Source organism: Ambystoma mexicanum, chromosome 2q, assembly GCF_040938575.1.
Source record: "Ambystoma mexicanum isolate Mex_15411 chromosome 2q, UKY_AmexF1_1, whole genome shotgun sequence".
Lineage (NCBI taxonomy): Eukaryota > Metazoa > Chordata > Amphibia > Caudata > Ambystomatidae > Ambystoma > Ambystoma mexicanum.
In genome coordinates, this window is record NC_090924.1 from 218,132,653 (window position 1) to 218,157,467 (window position 24,815).

At 46.5% G+C, this 24,815-nt stretch overlaps 1 protein-coding gene across 3 annotated transcripts in view; it reads left to right on the forward strand.

Moving 5' to 3' along the window:
* The window catches only part of VPS35L (VPS35 endosomal protein sorting factor like), a 1,734,364-nt gene that overhangs the window by 831,153 nt on the left and 878,396 nt on the right, over positions 1-24,815 (forward strand). For all 3 annotated transcript variants that reach the window (XM_069647157.1, XM_069647156.1, XM_069647158.1), the window contains exons 15-16: positions 1,424-1,470; positions 20,224-20,335. In XM_069647157.1, the coding sequence (XP_069503258.1) occupies positions 1,424-1,470; positions 20,224-20,335 (159 nt within the window). The remainder of the gene's footprint in view (positions 1-1,423; positions 1,471-20,223; positions 20,336-24,815) is intronic.

The following is a 24,815-nucleotide window of genomic DNA, read 5'->3' on the forward strand; positions in this document are numbered from 1 at the left end:
TTTCTACCCTCCTGCAAACCCTTCTAAGTAGGAGGAACGGTTACATTGCCTAGACCCGAAGAGGGCATTCAGTTATTATGTTGCGAGGACAGCTGATTTCAGGAGAGCTGACCAGCTCTTCGTGGCCTTTTCCTTAGCCCGTAAGGGCCTGGCCATAACCAAGGGTTATCCCAATGGATAATTTTCTGCATATATGAATGCTACCAGTCCGCTGGGAAGGAATTACCAGCAGGTGGTATGGCCCATTTGACAAGGGTAGTATCGGCATCATAGCATTGCAGAGGGAAGTACCTGTCCGAGAGATTTGCCACGCTGTGACATGGTCATCCCTTCACATCTTTGCTAAGCACTATAGCCTGGATGTGGCTCGTACAGCTGATGCGCGTTTTGGCAGGGCAGTGCCGCAAAATTTCTTGCTATAACTTTCCGCCCGCCTCCTTCATTTACTGCTTTGGGAGTCTATCAAATGAGGAATCTGCTGGCGAAAGGCAATCCGTTGAAGGAGAAATTACTTACCGTAACGTTCTTCCGATGGATTCTTCTCCCACAGATTCCTCATCTTCCCTAGTATACATCACCACTCAGAAAGTCGATGGTTGGCGCGCATCTTCTCTTTCACGTTGACTCAGTGATGGTCCGCTGTGTCCGTTTTGTGTCTTCATGCCACAGATTCTTAAAAAAGAATGTTTCTAACACTACTGTTGGTTCAATTGTTCCTCTTTTGGATATCCTTAGTTACTTCCTTTTGAAGGGCTCATCAGCCCGTTTGTTCTCTCTGGTTTCTATGCACGGTGTGGTGCTCGGGGAAAAAAGGGGGGAACTGAGGTTGGGGCCTAGTGACATGGTATTTATACGACACCTGATGTCACATCCTGAGCCGACGACCAGACACCGAGCAAGACGGATTGATGGTCGACGTCCACTATGCCCCCTGTCAAATTTACCAAAGCATTGTAGCTGGAGGGAATAGGGAATATCTATCAGATGAGGAATGACGGTAAGTAATTTCTCCACCTTTATCGGTTATGGACAGGACCTTTTGCACTACACATCTGGACTCTGGTTAATGAGGGCGGATGGTTCTTCCTTGTTGAAAAAAGCTAAAAGATTGACACTTAAAAGCAGTTTTCATTCATTGTTGCTTATTGGGTAGGTTCAAGAATGGATGATTCTTGTGGTGGTTGATTATTCTGTAAACTCGCCATGTTCTACCTTTATATGGAAACACATCAAAATGATGGTATTGCAATTGAAGACCAGAACATGTTATTACAACTTTGTTGACAAGTGCCCACACATCCATCTGCCCCTTTCACAAAAGGTTTTATCTTGCCCCTTTTCACAAAAGGTATTATATAACATTTTAAAACAGTTGGCAAAATGCGGTTTCATTTTTGTGTTTTGTTTGTCTATTACATTGCAGGCTTTGCTTACTGAGATGATGGAGCGATGCAAGAAACAGGGAAACAAGTAAGTTTTGAAATTCTGTTGCTTGAGATCTATTAACTGTTGGTGATCCATCATCTTCATGTGAGCGTCACTTTCCCATCCTCTTTTTTTGTCTTCTATACAATTGGGCACAAAGGGAGTGCTTCCATTTGAATTTATGGCTATAGACATTGTGCAAATTCAAGATAAATGATAATGAAGAATGTATTTTCTACTGGCTCACTGGGGCTTCCACACATGGGAGCAGAGTAGGATGGGAACTTGTCATCTCAATGAGTAGACCAAGTATGCAGGTGTGGCTTCAGCATCACACAGTGCTGTCTTAGAGCTGGTGACGGTGGGGCACATTAATGTTGGATATTTGTTAATAAAATGGAAAACATGATCGTAATAGTACATGAATATTACTATTGAATGAAAATCATAATAGAGCGAACCATGGCCGGTCTTAAACCAGATTACCCCCACCCTAAAAAATTACTACCACAAAAATGGTATGTTACAAATGTTGTAAATAGGGCCCTTGATAAAGAACTAGATGGAAATACAAATCCAATAGAAAATGCAGGGACAGCCCACTTCATGCAGTGATAGCACAGTGACACTTAAAGCCACAAATTGCATGCTTTGGAGAAAAAGTCCAACGATGAGGACTAAGCAAAATATATAAACACTTGACCGTGTGCCATTAAAAATGCACCTCTGGGCATGTTTGGAACACATGTTCCGACTACGAAATGTGAGTATTTATAGTGCTCACCAAGTTTTTCTGATCGGACCCAGCCCCTCTATGACAGCCCGGCATATACTTTGGGCTCCCTGTTTAAGTCAAGTCAAATCAACAGAGTGCACTCAAATGATAACTTCTCCAGGGGTGCATATGTGCATAAGAGACAAGCCACAGCTTTTCTGCCATGCTTGCTAGCAGGCACCTATTTTTGCACTTTCTCAGATAAGAGATTAAAACAAACATGTATTTGCAGTTTTAAAAATTCATTTAATCTTTGTGAAATAAAAAGAAAACCATCAGCCGCACAGGTGCTGTCTGCACTATATGTGCCAAAGAGTAGTTCCTATTATAGTTCTGAACGTGGGCTTGGCATCTCGCTCTCTTCTCCATATTTTTTTATGGTATTTAAAAAAAGTAAAGATCTTAGCTGAAAGATGTTCTGGCATTTATCCCTTCAAATTAAGAAATTAAAAGCTGAAACTGTAAATTTCCCTTTTAATTTTGGACAGCAGAAAGAAGGCACGCCCTGCGCAAAGCATTAATCCAATGGGGAGCAATTCTCCCACACAGTGAAAAGGGGCCACGTCAATCTGAGGCAGGTGATGCGAGGCAAAGTACTCCAGGGTGAGATGGAAGAATGTAAAACGAGCGCAAAATGGTGCCATTAATAGATAATGCTCATGGGCTACATGGCTAGCTGCAATAGAAGGTAAAAGAGGCCAATAGAACAATACACATGGTCAACACGGAGAGAGCTGTAGAAGGTAAAGTAGGACAAATGAGGCAAAATAGACTAAATGTACAGAGCAAACCGGAAGAGAGGTTACATTATATATAATAAAGGGTCTGTGTGTCTGCCATTTCCTTTGGTAGTGCTCGGGTGTTAGCTCATGGTGTAGCGCTTTCCTCTGCTAGTCTGTACACTGATACTGCTGGATGATGCACATACGCTTCTCAGCACTCACCCAACGTGTGTTATAGGTACTGGGTCAAACGTCATCTCGCAGTTATTTAAAAGATTTCAGTCGGCGCACTGACAGAGCACATGGCTGAAGCATGTGGTGAAATTATTTGGGTCTTGCTTAAGCCTGGTAGAGTAGCGACGCATGGGGGCTCCGTCCTTCTCATCGGGACGAGAGGCCCCGGTAACCATGGGCTCCTGTTAGGGTTAAACTAGACCCAAGAAGCAGCAGACGCCCAAGCTCATGAGGGAAGACACTAAGAGACCAAAGTCCATGCTGGTACTTGGAGGCTGAGAACAGGGAACATCTTGTTAAGACACCAGTGACCACTGCTTGACCCTGAAACAACCATTGCCTAACCTGCCTGGCACCCGTGAACTGCTGACCATGGTCCATAGCGCTTTGGGCAATTGGCTGCAGCGTAAGTACGGAAGCTGCTGCCTCTAACTTAATACTACATTGAAACTCTTATTAGTAGTTCAAACCAATAGTGCAACAATAAATCCGGAACAGAGCTCATTACCCCACATTGACCGACATGAGGGGTAATTCACCAGAAGTACACTTGGATATCACTTTGTTGTTATATGTGCCCCTCTCATGCCGGGAGCTATCTTCCAGCTCTGCAACAATCCCTGGACCCATAAATCACCCTGATGTTCACCGTGCAGCTGTGTGGTTGCACATCATGAATAATACCGGCATACGCGGCTCACCAGCAATCATTCCAAATACCTTGCGCTACTTATTAAATATGAATTCAGACTATTTGCTATTCCTGGAGGGCTTACACCATAGCAATCGGCCGCCTTCATTTTCTTCCCCATGTATTGTTACATATGCATTTGAGTTCTGCAGCACTTTCAAATACTCAGCCTCTGTGTAATAGCCGCCCAATAGTATCTGTTGTTTTCTTTTAGATCCAGTGCTAGTCTTGCAGGAGTACCCCAATGTGCATATGCTAAACTAATTACTTTCATTGTACATCAAATGTCTTATATTATTTTCCTGTATCACTTAACATGTGAGCAGGAAAAGAGGGCACTTTTGGAGTTTGCACTGATATTATTCTGATCTACATGGTAATGCTCCAGCATACTTATAACATTGTTTAGCACATGGCTTATATTTATTTCAGAATTCAGTTGGCATATTCCACAAATGTGCTTCCTAAAAGTCGAGGTGCAGTCGATGTACCTCGAGGTCCTCTGTTCGACTGTCAACATCATCATCAGTATAAATAGCACACACACCGCCCGTTGGCTTCAGTTTTTTCCAAGCCAACGCTTCGAAGAATTTCAGCACGCTTCGGTCCTTCGCTAAACTTCGTCAGCTATTTTTTCGATCAACGAAAATGTCTTCCCCTTTGGCTCCATCAACTCCTAAAACAGGCTTCAAGAAGTGCCAAGACTGTGGAACAATGATGTCGATCACCGACTCCCACCACATATGTCTGTTGTATCTTGGTACCGGTCACCGTACCTCCGACTGTAACTCCTGTCAGGCGATGGACGAAAAGGCTCTAAGGGATCGTAAAGGTAAATTGGCGGTGGGGACGTTGCCTTCGAAGTCTCCTTCGAAGAGGTCAAAAAGGAAGTCCGATGAGTTGAGAGATTCTCCTCGACGGAAAAGATCTAAAAGATCTCGATCGAGAAGTTGATTGCCCCATTCTTCATCTTCTTCGAAGAAGGCCAAGAAACTGCATCATAGGTCACCTTCGACCTTTAGGTAATCAAATGTCCAACTTTGTCGGACTCATCAGTAAAATGGGATGCATTTTGTAATGAAATGCTTAAGATCTTCGAGAATGTGGCCCGACCCCATCGAAGGACAAGCAGAAAGCCAATGCCGCTGTCGATCTGCATCAAGACGACAAAGGGGAGTCTTTCAAACCGAGCCATAAGCCAGTACAGCATCAAGAAAAATCTAAATCCGATGTGAAATCGTCAAGGGCTTTGACAAGTCAAGAATCCAGTCCATCGAGGGTTCCTTTGAAAAAGCATAAGAAGTCAACAACAGCGCCGACAACACTGACGACTTTGCTAACACCGTCAGCATCGAAGTCTGACGATTAAGTTGCCGAGGCCAACAGTGACCCAGGAAAAGATTTTCAAACCCTTGCCAAAGAAAGATTTAAGTCTTTATCATCTATCTATAAAGATAACGAACCTTCAGATAACACACCACCATTTGGGTTACAATATGGCACCCCTAATGTGCCAGAGGAATTTATCTCATAAGAGTCTCAGTTAAGAGATTTGTATGATAACTTTCAATGAGCCAGTGGGTTAGGTACCTCTCCCGAACTCGAATTTGGTAAATCAGATCCTACTGACCAAGCTAACTCCTCATATAGGAAGCTGATGAGCAAGGTGATTGTTTTTTTTTAGACTGGAGCAGGCCTGCTCCTTCTTTTGAGCAGGATCACCTACAGATATTTTGGATCAGGATTCCCAAAAAGATCAAATGTTGCCCTTTCACATTGCACTACAAAAAAAGGGTCTCGGAAAATTGGACCAGAGACTGCGGCTGCAGTAAAAACAAATGTTGCACAAAAATATAGGCCATCCAGCAGATACCCAGGTGGGCTTGCAAGGACAACATGCTCAAGGGCATATCTTTTTTGGCAGTCATGGCCGGCGATAACTGTAGGGACGGATGCCTCACTCACTGGGTGGGGAGCCCACGCCAACGACCTGACAATCATCGTTTGGAGCTGAGGGCAATCAGACTAGCGCTGAAGGACTTACTGACCTCTGTACAGAGAAAGAACGTCCAGATAGTGTAAATGTTCCCTCTTGTATATATGAGTGTGTTGCCCCCGTGTCTACTAGAAAAGAAAAAGATTTGCCACCTATAGTGATGTCAACCCTCGGTTCCTCTTGAGGATTGGGAGTCACAGATAGTACTGAACACATCAAGTCTCCCAGTGAGCTGTCCTATTGTGGGTACATGCTTATTCCTGTGCCCGTAAAAGGATTTCCTCCTTTGACAGTGACACCCCCTATCCTAGGATTAATTATCTCACCTATGCTTGTGTTTTGCTGTATCTGCATGGGTGCATGCTGTGACTGCCCCTGTGGCGGATTCATTGTTGGTGTCAGACCCTCTGCTCATTCCACTAGTGATCCCAGGTTCCCTTCAGCCCGACTGCCCCCACAACTCACTTCATGCAACTCTCACGGTTTCCGGGGCTCACGTTGGCAATCCGGTTTGGCACGCTGACGGGCGCAACATCGACCCAAGGTTTGCACCCTGCATTCACGCCTACGACTTTTTCTTCATTGGCAGTTGCCCTGGAGACTAGGAAGCAGCACGCTTCGAGGAACGCATCCTCGTCGCGTTGCCGTTTCCATCAATTCACGTGACCCAGAGTCTCGGTCACGTCACGTGACGTGTTCTCACGTCACATGACCAGGAAGCGTTCAGTACAAAGGCCGTAATTCGCTTTCGTACCGCGCTTCACAGCTGTTTTTCTTTCAGAAACTCTGTTTGGCTCTTGTGCTTCCTGTATTTGCTCTTGGAACCTGTACCCGGCTTCGTCTCATGGATTGTGTTTGGATTACCCTTGGCTTTGAATTGGAACTTCGAAATTGTTACTTTGCCTGCGGACCTCGGACCGTTTTATGGACGTGTATTTGGATTGCCCCTGGCCTTCGTCCTACTGACTCGGAATTCTACGGACTCTCCTGCTATCACATGCTCTTGCCAAGTACTAAGGAACCTGCTCCAGGAACGAGCCCAGGTGGAGTGTCTTGGACCTGCAGTTGGCTTTCCTACTGCTTCCGTGGCATCTTGAACCTGTCCGCGTGAGTCCTGGAACCCTTCCACACCCCTAGGTTTCCCTCAGTTCTTCTGACAACACTTGGTAAGGTCTCTTGTTTTACCTACCTTTGCACGAGTTATTCCTGCTTGCCTGGTATTTAACCTACGTTTCTTTTCAGTTTCCTTGGGGTTTCCAGCACTCGGCGGCGTCAGACTTCTCCACCTGTGGCCTCAAGGGTTATACAGGGAGTAGGTTTATATCTCCCTGTGTGACAGTTGGGGACGGAGGTCTCATATTTCTGCACGACAGTCAAGGTCTAACAGACTGTGAAGCCATTGTCGTGCCGGATATGGAGGGCGCCGCGGAGGACCCCATGGCTGCTGTAATCCAGGCAATCACAGTGCTTCGGGCAGACATGGTTGCTGCTAATACAGCAGTCCACCAACGTCTTGATCTATTACAAAGTGCCCAGCATCCCCTGCCCTCTGATCCGGAGTTCGGGGACGCTGCCCCACCACCCCCACTGCCCGTAGTCCCGAACCCAAACATCCCGAATCCCGTTCCTGTAGTGCTACCTTCCCCCTTTCCCCTGGCAGCCCCCGAAAGGTTCCAGGGAGACCCTGGGAAGTTCAGAACATTCCTTAATCAATGTAAGTTGCACTTCCTATGTAGACCCCTTGCTTTCCCCGATCCCACTACAAAGGCGGCATTTATCCTTTCACACTTGTCCGGCATAGCTGCTACATGGGCTAACCCTCTGTTGGAAACCGACCACCCCGCCCTCTATGATTTCGATCTCTTGATAACTGAAATGTCACGTGTGTTCGATACTAGACACAAAGCGCAGTCTCATGACTTAGAACTATTAGAACTCACTCAAGGTAGAGGGTCCCTTATCGAATACATTACTCGATTTAATCAACTAGTGGCGGAAACATCATGGCCGGAAATTAAGAAATCAGTGATCTTCTACCGGGGTTTAAGTAATCCGATGAAAGACGCCCTATCAGTGGTCCCATCCTTGCCTACCCAATTTCCTGATCTTGTTGATTTGGCTCTCCAAGTGGACGCCCGACATTCTGAACGGAGGGCCCAGGCCGGGTCTCCCTTCCCCTCAGGTACACCCACACCCGCGTCCTCTTCTGATGCCTCCGGGGAACCCATGCAGATTGGAGGGGTTAGGTCCCCTATTACTTCAAGGGAAAGAGAGAGGAGGAGAACAGATAATGCCTGTTTCTATTGTGGCTTGAACGGTCACTTCGTTAAAGAATGTCCCCGTTGACCTAAACCAAGGACTCAGGTTTTTCGCACAGCTCGACCCTAGAATCGGGGCCTGGATCGAGCGCTCTCTGTCAAACCCCAGACCCTGTTCCCGCGTTTGGCCGTGTTAGGCCCATTCAGGTACAGGCCACCCTTCAGCCTACCCCTGGCACCATCCATCCTGTCACTATCATTATCGATTCAGGAGCCACGGGGAATTACATCGATATCACCCTAGCCCGAACACTGAACCTACCTTTAGTTAACAAAATCCAACCAGAACCTGTACAAGTAGTCGATGGAACTGCATTGACCTCCGGTCCCATCAAACAACAAACAGCACCACTCATGTTAACAATCCAGTCCGTGCACAGTGAAACCATTCATTTCGATTTGATCGCCATGCCCCAGTTCGGGCTGATACTAGGGATACCCTGGTTACGGGACCATAACCCTCATATCAATTGGGGAACGGGTCAGGTGCACTTCGAGTCGGAGCTATGCCAGAACTACTGCCTCCATATGGTCAGAGAGGAAGGAACACCTGTGTCAGTGTCGGGGGCTATCGCCCATCTCAGGGTGTCAGACGACCTTAAGTCTCCACATATAGTGGGCATGGTTGCCGCTAATGTTCCTGCGTTGTACCATGATTATGCTGAAGTCTTTGACCAGGGCTCTTCCGAGGTACTTCCCCCGCATCGCCCCTACGATTGTCCCATTGATCTAACCCCTGGGATCCCCGTACCTGTGGCTCTTATCTATTCTCTGTCCCCATCCGATGATCAAGCCCTTAAGGACTATATTACGAAATCCCTACGTTTGGGCCATATTAGACCCTCCAAATCATCAGCTGCCAGTCCAATCTTCTTCGTCCCGAAAAAGGAGGGCAATCTTCGTCCCTGTGTGGACTACCGACGTCTCAATGCCATTACGGTTAAGAATCAGTATCCCATACCGCTTATCTCTCCCTTACTGGACCGCCTAACCAATGCTTCCGTTTTCTCCAAACTGGATCTACGGGGGGCGTATAACCTCGTCCGAATGCGCAAAGGGGACGAGTGGAAAACCGCCTTCTGTACACGGTATGGTCTTTACGAATACACCGTCATGCCTTTCGGGCTCTGCAATGCCCCGGCCACGTTCCAGCATTTCATGATTGACGTTTTTTGTGATATACTGGACGTGTTCGTGGTAGTGTATTTAGATGATATTCTCATCTTTTCGCGTAGTCTGGAAGAACACGTACAACACGTCCAAGAAGTGCTCTCTCGCTTGAGGAAACACTCCTTATTCGCTAAACCCGAGAAATGCCAGTTTCATGTAGATAACATCGAATTCCTAGGGTTCAACATCACACCTGGTGGCCTGGCGATGAATTATTCCAAGGTACGATCGGTCCTAGAATGGCCAACTCCAAAGACCCTAAAGGCCCTACAATCTTTCTTGGGTTTATCCAACTTCTATCGCCGCTTTATCTCTGGGTTATCTTCCATAGTGTCACCGCTTACGTCTCTTATGAGCCCTCACACCCTTTTCATCTGGACAGAGGTACACCACAAGGCCTTTGAGGATCTAAAAACAGCCTTTACTACCGCTCCCGTATTGCAATATCCCGATTCCGAACGTCTGTTCATTGTCGAGGCAGATGCCTCCTCATTTGCTCTAGGGGCGGTTCTGTCACAAACCTGTGCCTCCACTGGTCGCTTGCATCCCGTGGCCTACCACTCCCGTAAGTTTAGCTCTAAGGAGGCCCATTACACCATCACCGAGAAGGAGCTCCTGGCGGTTATGGATGCCTTTCGGGTTTGGCGAGACCACCTCTTGGGGGCGAAGCATAAAACCACTGTGTTTACCGACCATCAGAATCTGCAGGACCTAGCCTCCCTTAAGTGTGTGAATAGCAGACAGGTCAGATGGCATCAGTTTTTTGCGGCCTTCGACTTCCAAATCAGGCATCGCTCTGGCATGGCTCACGGCAAGGCTGACGCGCTGTCTCGTTCTCCTGGGGGGGTTGCACTACCTGTCTTCCCCGAGACTCTCCTACACCAAGGAAACGTTATCTGTACCTATACACCCCCACTGGCGCTACTTGACACGATCCGTACTTGGGCACTGCACCACCCCGATCAGGCATCAGAATGGGACCCTGTATACTATGATGGATTACCTTATGTACAAAACCGTCTAGTCCTACCCACCAGCGAAACCAGAAATATAGCCCTGGAGTGGTCCCACGACTCCCCTGTCAACGGCCACCCGGGTCAGGACCGTACTCTGGACCTCTTGAAACGCTGGTGCTGGTGGCCCTCCATGAAGTGGGACGTTGTAAAGTACGTACAGACATGCTCAGTTTGTGCCCAGTGTAAACACCGCAGGAGCCGACCGGTGGGTCTCCTACGCCTGCTACCCATCCCACCGAGACCTTGGCACACTCTGACGATGGATTTTGTGACCGACCTTCCTAGGGTCCGGGGATTCGACACTATCTGGGTGGTGGTTGATACCTTCACCAAAATGGCCCATTTTCTTCCCTGCCAGGGCATTCCATCAGCCCCTAAATTGGCGAACCTGTTTTTTGTTTTTTTGGCCTGCCATCGGTACTCATTTCAGATAGGGGTTCCCAGTTTACGTCCCATTTTTGGCGTGCCCTGACCGGCCTTCTCGGTATTGACACACGCTACTCCTCTGCCTACCACCCAGAAACCGATGGTCAGACCGAAAGGACTAAACAATCAAAGGAACAGTAACTGCGTTGTTTGACTCTGCAACTACAAACAAACTGGTTGCAGGCCCTCCGGTTTGCGGAATTTGCCTACAACAATGCTGTCCATTCTTCCACCGGTTCCTCACCCTTTTATGCTTTGTATGGCCAGAATCCACGTGTTTATCCCGTCCCCGATATCTCTTCGGCGGTCAATCCGGCCGCTGCTGCCTGCATTCGGGATATGTCCTCTGTTCATGCGCAAACCATCACTCACCTCAAAGAGGCGCAGGAATCAATGAAGTCCCGGGCAGACGCTAAACGCGACCCAGCCCCGGTATATTCTGTGGGGTCCCGGGTATGGTTGTCCACCCGACACCTTCGCTTGGCGGGTTGTCGGAAGCTGCTGCCCCGTTTCATTGGTCCCTACGTGGTTTCCCGGGTCATCAGTCCAGTGACTTACCGTTTGGTGCTCCCGTCCTCTTGGTGCATACATCCGTCTTTCACACATCCCTGCTCAAGCCTTGCCCGGACACATCCCGTCTTCGTTCCTCTCCTGCCCCGGTGTCCCTAGGTTCCCCTGATGTTTTTGAGGTTTCTGATATCCTGGGTTCCCGTCTCCTTAGGGGTGGCTTGCAGTATTTAGTGGACTGGAAGGGCTATGGTCCTGAAGAGAGGTCCTGGGTTTCCGCTGCAGACGTCCAAGCCCCCCGTTTGGTGGCCCAGTTCCATCGGGAACATCCTTCCTGCCCACGTGGTCGTGGGCCTTTAGGGGGGGGGGGGCTCTGTCGTACCCTCTGCTCATTCCACTAGCCTTCAGCCCGACTGCCCCCACAACTCACTTCATGCAACTCTCACGGTTTCCGGGGATCACGTTGGAAATCCGGTTTGGCACGCGGACGGGCGCAACATCGACCCAAGGTTTGCACCCTGCATTCACGCCTACGACCGTTTCTTCATGGGAAGTTGCCCTGGAGACTAGGAAGCAGCACGCTTCGAGGAACACATCCTCGTCGCGTTGCCGTTTGCATCCATTCACGTGACCCAGAGTCTCGGTCACGTAACGTGTTCTCACGTCACGTGACCAGGAAGCGTTCAGTACAAAGGCCGTAATTCGCTTTCGTACCGCGCTTCACAGCTGTTTTTCTTTCTGAAACTCTGTTTGGCTCTTGTGCTTCCTGTATTTGCTCTTGGAACCTGTACCCGGCTTCGTCTCACGGATTGTGTTTGGATTACCCTTGGCTTTGAATTGGAACTTCGAAATTGTTACTTTGCCTGCCGACCTTGGACCGTTTAATGGACTTGTATTTGGATTGCCCCTGGCCTTCGTCCTACTGACTCGGAATTCTACGGACTCTCCTGCTATCACGTGCTCTTGCCAAGTACTAAGGAACCCGCTCCAGGAACAAGCCCAGGTGGAGTTTCTTGGACCTGCAGTTGGCTTTCCTACTGCTTCTGTGGCATCTTGAACCTGTCCGCGTGAGTCCTGGAACCCTTCCACACCCCTAGGTTTCCCTCCGTTCTTCTGACAACACTTGGTAAGGTCTCTTGTTTTACCTACCTTTGCACAAGTTATTCCTGCTTGCCTGGTATTTAACCTATGTTTCTTTTCAGCTTCCTTGGGGTTTCCAGCACTCGGCGGCGTCAGACGTCTCCACCTGTGGCCTCAAGGGTTATAGAGGGAGTACATTTATATCTCCCTGTGTGACAGTTGGGGACGGAGGTCTCATATATCTGCACGACAGTCAAGGTCTAACAGTTGGCTGCTGTGTTTGCAAACCTGGTTGCATTCTAGGCGCTTGTGTTTGCTGCACTGTCTGATATTGGGTAAACCCCTCTCCACTTTGTTGATTGTATGCAGGTGGGTGTGCGGTCCCCCCTCTTGAGAATTGCCCCTATTGCACAAACTCTTGGCTTCCACACATACATGCAATGTGCCCTGTCATACCACATGTCCAACATATATGAGGTCTTCTAACTTGCCCTCCCTGCATACCTTGACTATCATCCTGCATGTTTTGAAACCCACACTGATTATTCTGAAAATGTCCCTGATTATTCTGGAAGCCTCTGCCTCGGAAGCCTCTGCTACCCCGTGGTACGAATCCATTATGACCTTGATCAAACTGCCTTTGGTTATTCACCTTTGGCATGCCTGCTGGTTGTTGCAAACCTGACCCTTCTCTACTAGTCAACATCGCATATTTTGACAATTTCTTTTGTACGAACTTTGCTTCTTCACTCTTCGTAGCGTCATCTTTCTCTCGATTCTTCTCCTGTAATCTGCAATAATGCGCGATGGTCAGCTGTATTTCTGACCATGGTTTTGGCTCCATATCCACTAGTTTCCTGAGCTGCTTCTGCACTGAGTCTGGCAGCCCAGGCATAATATATGATAGAATACAGGTATAGCTCTTCCCCATGGCTTGCACATTTCCGAAGACCACTGCTCTTGGAAATTTTGAATGTGAACAAAAGGATCCTCCCCTTCCTGCATCTTCCTTGCCATTATAGCTCCTGTATCTGACATGTCTGGATACTGCACTTGCAGCGCCTTCCAGACTGCCATTCTACAGTTATTAAACTATAGTGTTCTGCGCAGTGACACTCGAGTCTCCTGCTCTCATCGAAATATTGCCTGCTCGTTCCCCAAGAACAGCAGCTAGAAAACCTTTAATGTCTCCTATAGCTAACGTGTTTCCTCCTTTCATTTTCCCTAATTCATGTATCCATTTCCCAGCACCAGAAGTTAAACTCAGGAGTTTACATCTTAAATTATCCTTATCCATCTGTGGCCATGGTATATACTGCGGTCTGGATCCTCCTTACTCTAACAAAGGAAACTGCGATATCCCAAACTCACATTCATACCCCATCGCCTGTCTGTCCATAGCAGGGACAGTGGTTCTGCACCACCTTCTTCCTGCTAGTGACCTTAACCTGCTCACATAAGGATCTCCCGTTGGGCCGGTCTAGTCAGGCCAGAGACTCTGATGCCCGTGATTTGGGTAGATCTAGATCTGACATCTCACTTCTTTGTCCATTGAAGAACATCCTTCGGGACCACATGCATTACCTCCCTCCTCCACATGGAAGGCTTCTCTGTCCTCGTCTGACATATCCTCTATCCAGTTTAGCCTGTCTAAAGACAACTCTTTACGCCCGAAATTATACGTGCCTCCCTCTCTATCGTATAACTGCGTACTTTCGAGTTGATCGTTTTTACCCTTTCCTTTCGGTTCTTTCTTAGTCCTTATATCATGATAGACCTTATCGATTGTGTCCCCAATGCTTCTAAAGTCAAACTCATTAGGATCTATTAATTGTCTTTCTACGCGATCAATGTCGCGTGCTCTCTGTCTTTTGTTCTATTTCATCGTCAAGCTCTCTTCGCTTCCTTGCTTCTTCTTACCCTTTCCTCTTTCTGTCTTTTCATTTTTCTTCTCTCATTTGCCCCATGTATTTCTTTGTCTTTGTATTCTTTTACCCCTTAATTTCTGTTCTTCCTCTTCCTCTTTCTTTCTAGCTTGTCTCGTTCTTCGATTGACCTCTGTCTATTATTGTGCTTTCTTTGCTGTTCTGCCCTTTCTTGCTTTTTCAGCTGTTCGTCTTGAAACAGCTGTTCCCATCTGTCTATCGTTCCTTCTAGCCCTGTCTCCTTTGAATCGTTCCTCTCGTTCTTTGTCTTTTTTTCTTGTTCATCTCGATCTTCCTTTTGCCTTACTTCTTCAATGCTATTTCCATCAAGTTTGAGCAAAATCTGACCGCCCATCCATTTGTTCTGTACCAGCGCTACCTCATCAGTTTTATCTTTCTCTCCTTTCCATCTTTTTTTTTCCTGGCCTATGTCTAAAGTTTACTCAGTCGATCACCTCTCTCCTTGTCTCATATGACTTTGGAGATTACCTCTCTTTCAGGATTCATCTCTGGACTCTCGTCGCTGCTATGCGCAGGTGACTCGTATGCCGAATTGCTGTCCCCTATTGTTGCCTTGAGTTCTCTTAATGGGTACGCTCCGGCATTCTTCGTACTATCGCCTTTTACTTCAGGCACGGCAGGGGCTGTAGAAGGCTCCTCACCCCCCTCTTTGCAGATGCTTAGTAGCCAGTCTTCAGGAGGCGGTTCTTACCTTTCGTCCTGGTACATCTTCCAGAGCTCTAAGCTCGCTAGCCTTTTGTCTAACTTTGTGCCTGTGTATGCTGCATGCAAATATGTCATCATGTGTTGCAAAACTGCCTTTGATAGTGATCCTCCTTGTGGCCATGGCATGACCATCTTATGTGCCGTGCCCTTAACCCATTCCGCACTGTACTGCTTGAGCTTCAGTGCGTGTTTTGGCAACTGCTTGCATAGATGTATAAGCAGAGTAATATCCTCAATTTTGACTCATCACACTTGATTGTCAATACTCACCTTTACTCTTAGCACTTTTCAAACATACGGTTCAGAAAAATAATACAATATGAGCGTGCACCAATCATCGCAGCTCCAAGTCTTTTATATCATGTTTTGCTTCAATCTACTTATTCACTAAATATCAATTCATCTAAATAAACAAATAGTTAAATTTCAAGTCTCAGTGCTTTAATTTTCACGTCTCTTCATTTATCTATTATTTCTTCACCACATTTATATTTATACAACAAATAGTACAAACGGACAAACTGACAGACTCGGCCGACCTATGTATATTTGAGTCTAATCTCCTCAAGACCATTCCTTTACTCACGCTCTTCGTGACACCCCTGAAAATACTCCTATAGAGTTTGAATCATTCCCTTTGAACAATCTTTGAACTTGTCCGTAGCCTAGGTCATCCGCTATTGGGACTCTGGATATGACTCCTTCTGATACTGTAAATCTAGAAAACGACCCTAACCAAGTATAGAAAGTATATTAGGTTGGCCGTAAACCAATCGCCTCACATAACCTACACCGCGACCACAGATTCGTCAGTATAACTGTAGGGCGTCCATCTTGTGTAACATTCGCCATCTTGCTCTTGCATTTTTCTTTTTTCTGTCAAACGCTTTTGCAAAACGTATAATACTCTGAAAGCTCATACACGGGACGAGGCCACAGCATGCATGTACATAGATCGGTTCCATGTCATTTCATTGCAGGATGTTTTTTCGCTGTGTTTTTTACCGCACATTTCTTTTTGAAAAAATTAATCGAACCCCACATCCCCTTTAATTTGTTTTTATATTCCTGTACACCCACCCCCAACTTATATATATTTTTTAACCCCCCCAAAAAATCTGAGTTTTTTGGAAAGAAAATCTGCGGTACAAAACCCTGCGAAAAAACATCTTGCGATGAAATGACGTCGTACCGATAGATGGACCCAGACAGGAATGCAAGCAGTGCAGAAATACATTGTTTTCCTCCCTCACTAAGTCCTTGAGAGCAAGCAGAAACAGCATTTAATCAACAGACCAGGTGCCGGCCTGACTCACTACAGCTGTAGCAATAGGCATTTAAAGCATGAATTATACTTTCCTAGCGGTCCTCCTTCGTGGATCTTCCTTAGAACAGGTTGACCCCTAGTTCACGAATAGAAACTGGTAGATAACGTGCTTTGGAATGTGTCTCGCTCGCGAGCACGATATTCTTGATAAACAAGTGCTTTGTATTCTTAATAACAAAGAACTATGTCTGCAACTGTTGCTAAGTATAAGAAACTTGTCATAATGTGTCATATTTGTCATAATTGTCAATCACCGAACCCTAGCTCAAGAAGATACATTATGGGCGGTTCTGATGTGCCTTGAAGGCTGTTATTCTGTATATATGTAACTGTTCGTACAATGTTCGCTCTCTTGCGTCTCACGAGGTCTGGGTGATGCACGTTGCGAACCGTTAGACCCAGTCCGCCGACTGAGCATATTTTTAATGCAATAAACCATAGTACTTGGAAAATCGAACCTTGTGTCTGTCGTATCACTGGTATATGGTGATTGTGCCTTAGTCTCCATATGCAGAGGGTCTTCAGGGCCTAGCAAAAAAATGTCGCCCGAATAGGGACCCTCCCCCTTTTTGCTCCATCATATACGTTAAGTTTGAAGAAGGCGAAAACGAATCGAGATCAAGGCTGTCGAGCCGGGATCGAAAGGTGTTCGGGGCGCCCCTGTGAAAGTGATGAGACTCGTTTGCAGATTTGTACACAACCGATCCCTGATCGACGAGCAGCGCCCAGAGAGCATCGAGGCGAGGGTCACGAAACGAGGCAGATTGAGCCAGATAGGCAGTCAAAACGATTCTTGGTTGCGTCTTTATACAGACGAATTGCGTCTTGAATGATGAACCGATTAATCAGGTGAGTCGTGCCCCAATTTTTAATTGACCTGATATTGATTGAGTGTTGCTCTTGCAAGATCAAAGGCCCAGGGTAAGGTACAAGATCACTTATGCCTGTGAAATTGTCTTCCTGTCTAGTGGGATTTTTCCACTGCGGTAGACAATCTTTTGCAACTGGCCAGGTTGCGCATCCCGTAGGGTCACCAGCGTTTGAAATGTATGTGAAGTATGGAGTAGGGGCAATAATGTTTAACGCAATTTGGCATAAGCAGACCAGACATGAAGAAGACTTGCAGTGGCCTAATGATGGGACTTTTGAATTGGCACATATAGAACACTTAGAATCAGTATTGCTATGCAAGAAAGCACGCCCAGAGGCATTCCCTGTCGTGAGATATTGGAGGAAGGAAGCAAATCTCCGTCTGAGAAGTAGGGAGAAACATGCATGTAGACACAAATCTAACACAGAGAAAACGCTAGAACTTGATGAGCTTAAAATAACAGAGGATCTAACAAGAATGGATAGGGCATTTCAAATAGGTGTACAAAAAATATATCCACAACAAGATTTGCATACATCAGATGAGCTAATAAACAAAATTCTGAATGAACGAAGAAATGAACGTCCTCAAGGTAGTACTGACCCTATTGCACCTTTACCCATTTCACCTCCACTTCCGTTGCCACCCCCCTCTCCTGTTGTTCTGTCTGCATCAGCTCCCCCTGTGCACGTGACACAATTTCCTCCACTACCGACAGAGCGTGAATTAGCAGCCGCCGCAGGAGGCAGTTCTACAGAGGTGGGGCCTGCACTGAAAGGAAGCACCAGAGTAACACGTAGTATGGTTAGAAGAGAGAGGAGCAGCTAAGAGAATGGGCAGAGATGTATATTGAAGGCAACGATGAGGGATCCGTGCAGAGTTCCATGTATGATTATAAAAGGCTCTGCGAACAGCAGGTATTGTTAGAATGCATGGGGGAGTATCGTGTAGAGGAGTGGAAAAAATAGAGTGGTGCATTGGCACCACAGGAGTTGCGGGATCTAAATGTTTTTTCTCGCATACGAGATAGTGCGTCGGAAATACAAGAACATGTAGGCCGGCTGTTTGTGTTTAAAAGTGAGCTTGATCAATTGACTGAAGAAATGAAGAGAGGGAAAAAACAGGTAGTGCCATATGTCCAGCAGCGATTTTTGCCGCCGTTAAAACCTGTTAGTGAAGAGATGAAAATGTGTACGCGAGAGGTGCTTAAATGGATTACAGACGTCACTTTTACCCCAATAGAAGTGCATGATACGTTTAGTGAGTATACACTAGAGATGCAAAGAAAGGTATTGCAGGTAATGGTTCAGTATTTGCAAGATGAGTGTTGTTTGAAGAAAAATGTATGTTGCCCCCCTGATTTAATGACAATATACAAAAGAACCTTTTTGCCCGAAACTGGGAAGGCTGCTCTCTCTCTCGATCTAGCTTATTGCTTAGCAAGCGAACAGCTGAAGAAACACCTAGTTTGCAATTGCCTATGAGAGAAGTGCCCCCTATTTTTGTTCCGAAAGTAGAAATTGCTACGGCTAATGGAAATCCAGCGCATGTGATAGAAGCCCATTATACTGCACAGTTCGTGCATGTCCCGTTTTCAAGACAGGAGGTAAATAATATAAAGCAAGCGATCCCTGATCTTAGTAAAAATCGGGCAGGATTTTATAAGGAAATTGAGTCCATTTTGAATTCGTCTGTTTTTATAATGAGTGATATTGACCTATTATTTCCCGTGATTCTTCCACTAGACCTATGGAAACAGATTAGGAATACAGATGACATTGGTATCCTGGGTGATACATGGCAAAATTTGATTATAAGTGATGCAGACAGAAAAGCTGGCGAAAAACCGCCACCGGTCATGTTGGCCTTACCAGCACGAATAGTACAGAAATTGAAAATTATAGTACCTGAGAGAAGGATTGTGTGGGACAAATTAACGGCTTGTGTGCAGGGTAAAGATGAAGTCGCGACAGATTATTATTATTTTTTTTAAATATATTTTTATTGTGATCAAGAGTTACATTGGCCGAGGGGCTGTAGAGAAAAAATAACCAGAACACTTTGCATGTTGAACAATACGATCACATAAAGAACATTTTCCTTTTTCAAGAAGACAGGCATTAGGAGAGGACCCCTACCACTCGAAAAGCCTATAGGGAGTGGAAGAGGGGAGGTAGAGGGTGGATAGCAATAAAGATTAGAAGAAAAAAGTAAGAAGTAAGAGAGACAAATAGCCCATACCCTATTCCCACCCCCGCAGCCCACTCCCTCTCCGGGGCTGGCCAGAGAGGTCAAAGATCAATTGGCTAAGTATAGCTAAGTATGGCAGAGTTGTGAGAACATCAAGGTTGTTTGGCTTCATCAGTGACAATGAGTTTTGTATTTTCCTTCCACCCCCTTAACCCTATTTGTGGGAGCATGACGCGGGGGGTCTATTTCTTGTGCTTATCCCGTCTGGGGGGCTGTGTTAAGGGGAGCTGGAGCTAATCGGTGGACTATGGGACTTATTAAGATTAGCTCGCTGACTGTGTTACCTATGTGAGGGGTTGGCACTGCTACAGAACCGTGGCTGTTACTGTTGCGCTTGTCATTCCCTGTAAAATTTGAGAAACGGGAGCCATTGCTGGTCTATTATCTTAATCGATTTGAAGAAGTATTTGCAGATTTCAGTGGTCAAGATTTGAGTACTGAACCAGGGAAGAGGTTGTTTGTTGATAAGTATGTACGAGGGTTGTTACCGAAAATTCAAAATTTAATAATGACATCTGAGAGTGCATGGCAAGCAAAATCACAGAGTGAAGTGTTACACATGGCCCAATATTATAAGAATAGAGTGAATGCTTTTTAGTCATATGTCGTATCAGTTTGCGTAGTAATGTTCAGCATAACACACTTCTTTTCTGGTTTAAGATGTGGCTTGATCAGTTCTAGTCCATGCTTTTGGTCTGCACTGTATGAGGAGTGTACAGCAATTTAGTTTGAATTTTTTTGTGTTTTTAATGTGTTCCCTCTAGTGCCCTGCTCTTGAATTCTGTGATGTCTGCGTTTAGAGCTGAATTTATTGCAGCAAGGTCTATGGACTATATTGCTATGATTAAGGAGTGTGATGAGTCAGGATTCCCCAAGGTAAGTTGAGGTTACTTGAAGTGCTTCCAATTCTCTTACGGGCCATATTTCTGTTATTGGTTGTTTCAACTTGATGTTGGGTGCATGGAGGCCAAAATCACTCTTTGTACACAAATTTAAGCCACCTGCAGCATGCTGACACGTGCTATTTCAAAGTATGGGTAAATGAGTCATTCTAATGGATTCCTTCCTCCCACGGATTCCACATCTATGATATCCTTTCCACAGCATAGCTGTTCTTTGGAAACCTTTCCTTCATCAGGGGGCGCAGCACAGCTCCGTGTCGGCACCACCCGACACCTCCATGTGCCCCACACCAGACATGACCTTGGGCCAGTATATATTGAGGCAGCCACGCCGTGACCTCAGTTCTTTTTTCTTGCGCACTCTATTTGCTTCAGTAACACACCATTTTTCTAAATGTTTATTTGTCGTCCTGTCCAATCCAGCAAAAGCTTTGGGTTTCAAACCTTGCACTGATTGCGACCGGCAGATTTTGGTCTTGGATCCATGCAGTCAAGGTCAGGCGGTTGTGAAGACTGCAAAGCGGCTTGCTGCAGGAGATGAGCAATGATTTCTTTCCCTACCTGGATGGCTGACTCGACTGAGCTAGCTCCCCCGACCTATTGTCAGAGTACCTGTTCCATACATGCATTCTGTTGCACAGGTTAGGCTATTGCCTGAACTTCAAAATGTCTTGGGTTTTCCTGTCCCATTCCCTCTAATTGGACACCTGCCTGGGCAGTGCATTCCTGCCTGAGGACCAAATGGCAAACTTTTCTCAGTTGATCAATGTCCTCCAATCATAGGGACAATTCTGCGCCTAGTAGGCCTGCTGGCCTCCTGCATCCTAGTGGGTCCAGAAGCTTGGCTGCACCTGAGATCACTTCAAGTGCTGCTCCGTTGTCAAGGGCCTCCTGTAGGTTTTGACCCAAGTGGCTTAAGAGCTTGTGTGGTGGGCCATGAGAGAAAACTTGCTGAGCGACTCGTTGTTTTATTAGCCCAGGCCCCAAATGACAGTGATCACTGATGCATCTCTGATGGGTTGGGGCGCTAACCTGTCAGAGCTGACCGGTAGCGGTGTGGTAAATCGGAATCGGGAGGTGGACAACACTTATGAAAAGCTTTTATTTTGATGTGAAAACCCATGTCTAATCCTTCCACTTTTCTCCCTAAATTGGAAGAAAAGAGTCCAAAAGGGTGCACGTCTGGTTGTCATACACAAGTAAAGCTATCCTCTGTCTAGAAACCTAACTGGCCTGATCCTAGCCCTACCACTAAAAAGTAACTAAAACTGCAAATGAACATACTTACGGGTCTCCTGCTCATTCGGCTGATTTCTGTCCCAAAATGTACTATCCCAGCTTGTCACCAACCTATGTCTCTGGTGTTCCTGACCGCCGGACAGTTCCAGCACATAGATTTCCTTAGGGCCACCTGCCCGTGTTGTAAGGGAAACGTGAATGTCTCTAGGCTTCCAGCCCTATTGCTCAGTTCTATACAAAACAAAAACAGAGTCTCTTCAAGTGTCCTTAAAGAGTTGGACCTCTCCTGGCTTGGTTCGGAACTCCTTCGGTTCCCACCCCTACCTGGGATCTCAGGTTTCACACACCCTCGTGGGGCATCCACTCTCTAAATCTGCTCAGCTGTTTGCTCTCTTAGCCACTCTTGGGCTCTCTGGGCTCTCAGCCCCTTTTCTCTCAGCCCCCTTTGTGCTTTTCAGTCTCACCCCGGCATGGGGTATTCAGATTCTCACACTCTAGCTGTCAGTCTGTCACCTCAGCCCTTCTAGGGCTCTTAGTCTCCTCACCCTGGCGTGGGATACATGGATTATCACCCCGTCTCAGGCTATCTGATGCCTTAGCCCCTCTTGGGCCTTTCGCTTTCTCAACCTGGCTTGGGGCATCTATGGGCTGGTCCGCTGTCCTCTTCGTTCCCTGAATGTATTGCGTACTTAGCTCATTGCAGCGATGTTCCTCTGGGGAGACGGCAGTGTTGTTCCAGTTTCACTTGGGTCTTCCGTGTTGATGTGCAGGCCTTGCTGTTTCCCATCAGTTGCAACAGGACCTCGGCGTTGGATCCAGCAGGTGTGGGCGACAATGTTTTAGGTGGCCTCATCTCTTCTTGGTGCGGCAGAGCCGAGCTTCTCCAGCTCTCCGTCAGGTTGCAGGGCGCAACGCTCTGCTTGCTTCTTCTCTCATTCACGCTTCATGCCGTCTGTGTGGGACTGAATCCACCTTCAAGGGGAACAGGCCCTCCTCTGTGTCTTGCTGCACTCCAGCTCGCTGTCTGGCTCGCCTTAGTGTCGGCATCAAGGGGCCTTTATATCCATCTCTGGAAGGAGATGTAACATTGCATTGTTTTTGATGGCAACAGTACAGTGCCAGTAACCAAACCGGGTAAAACATTTGTGCAGTGATTTGGTGCGATTCCCAAATAACCCATAAAGACATTGGCTTGCTGGAACAAGGGAGAGTGATACATACAGGGAGGGGCCTGTCCTTTAAGGGGACGGGGGGGATACCTCCAGTAGGATCCCACTTTCCACTGCCCTCTAGGGGATTTTAGGCGGAGAAAGCGTTCCTCACTAGTTCCAAAGGGGGTGGCTCCCCATTGGTGAGAGGACACGAAGTCCCTCGATTCGTCACAGTAGACTGTGATCTCCATCAGATTCTCAGGAGCATATCTGTTTGCTGGAGTTAAGGTTGATAAGTGACCCTGTTCGCTCTCCTCCTCTCTGTGTGGGGCAAGACTGTGCGGATCCTGACTGACAACACAGTGGCCATGCACTACCTCAACAAGCAAGTTGCAGAGGGATCATTGCTGCTATACAGACAAGCAATGCAACTGTGATTCTGGGCTTTGGAGAATAGCGCTCTGACGGATTCCCATCTTGCCAGGAGACATAATGTCACAGCGGATGCCTTGAGCAGACAGATATTGGCCTCCCATGAGTGGGAGCTCTGTCCAGAAGTTCTAGAGGAGATTTTCTCTAACTGGGGATCCCCGCAAGTGGATCTATTTGCTTCCAGTCTGAACAGGTAGCACAGGTATTTGTGCCCCAGGGGATTTCCTTGTCAGGGAGCTCTGGGGGATGCACTGACTGTCAAATGGTCATTCAACCTCCTTTATGCATTCCCCTTGACCCCTGTCATTCCGCTGGTTGCAGGCAATTTTGCCTATTTGGGACCATCTTCATCTTGATCACTCCAGACAGGGCACAAAAATCTTGGTAACTGAGTTACTGGACATGTCCATCTGCCCTCCCTGACTCCTCCCAAGGAGAGTCGATGTACTCTCCCAATCAGAGGATTTGGTTCCTCCACCCGACCCTCAGCATTCTGAACCTTCATGCTTAGTTACTGAGAGGCTGAGGCATAAGGAGTGGGACTTGTCGGACGATATCCTTGATGTACTCCTAACAGATCAGAGACCTGTAACTAAATGTATGCCTGCAGGTGGCATACATTTTCAGTTTTGTGCCACAGGAGGGAATTGCACATTTTATCCTGTGCATTAACCCCTGTTTTTGGGAGGTCGTGACTCGCTTTCTTAAATGGGCACTACACAACACAGAAGGCTGTAGGATTTGGAAGGAATAAAGCCGAAAGCTGACTGCATCATCCCTCTCTGCAAGGTCTAGACTTTAATTGACTTGTCTTGACGGAACAAACGGGGGTAGAAAACCAAAAAGTGAGATTTGTAAATGGTGGGGGTTTTCACCAAAGTTTTCCCTGGTACCAAATATAAAATAGCTAGTACGTTAGTCTTATGCATTATGCATGTTACCAAAAAAGAGAACACATTGCTCTCTAGCATCCTAGAGGACGTTCTGTGCAGAAATGCTGCTGCAGCAGATCTTGTACGTGTTCCCATTGCCAAAAGCTACAAAGCGGCTACATTCAAGTCCCCAGTACTGAACCATTGTCAAGCTGTACGGCATAGACTCTGATGAGGGGGCGCAGGCTCTAGTTTCGCAAGCTACCACAGGAAATCTATTAATTAGATGATTTTTATTTTTTTATTAGCATTTGGTTTTACAATTGATTTATTGATTGGTTATTTATAACGCGCTTAATACCCAGAGGTTTCTAAGCGCGGACCTGGGGATCGAACCTGTGTTGCTATGCATTGTCTTACTCCCAATGCGAGGTCGTTGCCCCTAAACTATCTTCCGAAAACCTTAAGCTTTTATCAAAATGAATAGAAAAGATAAATTTAACAGACCAAGCAGAAGAAGAAAACACAAAAAAGGAAGAACAAGAAAAAAGACAAAAATGTACTAATTTGCCAAGGAAGCAAAAAACACATTAGTATTGTTGTACACAAATAGGAGAGGTGTAGATGCTTTCTGGGATTCCAAAATCATGAACTGTATTTCCATTAACTCTTTCCAGTTAGTTTGCCTTTTCAGTATTGGAAAGAACATTCTAGATCACAAGAGTTCATTTTTGACCAGATGTAATGGACTTTTCCTGTA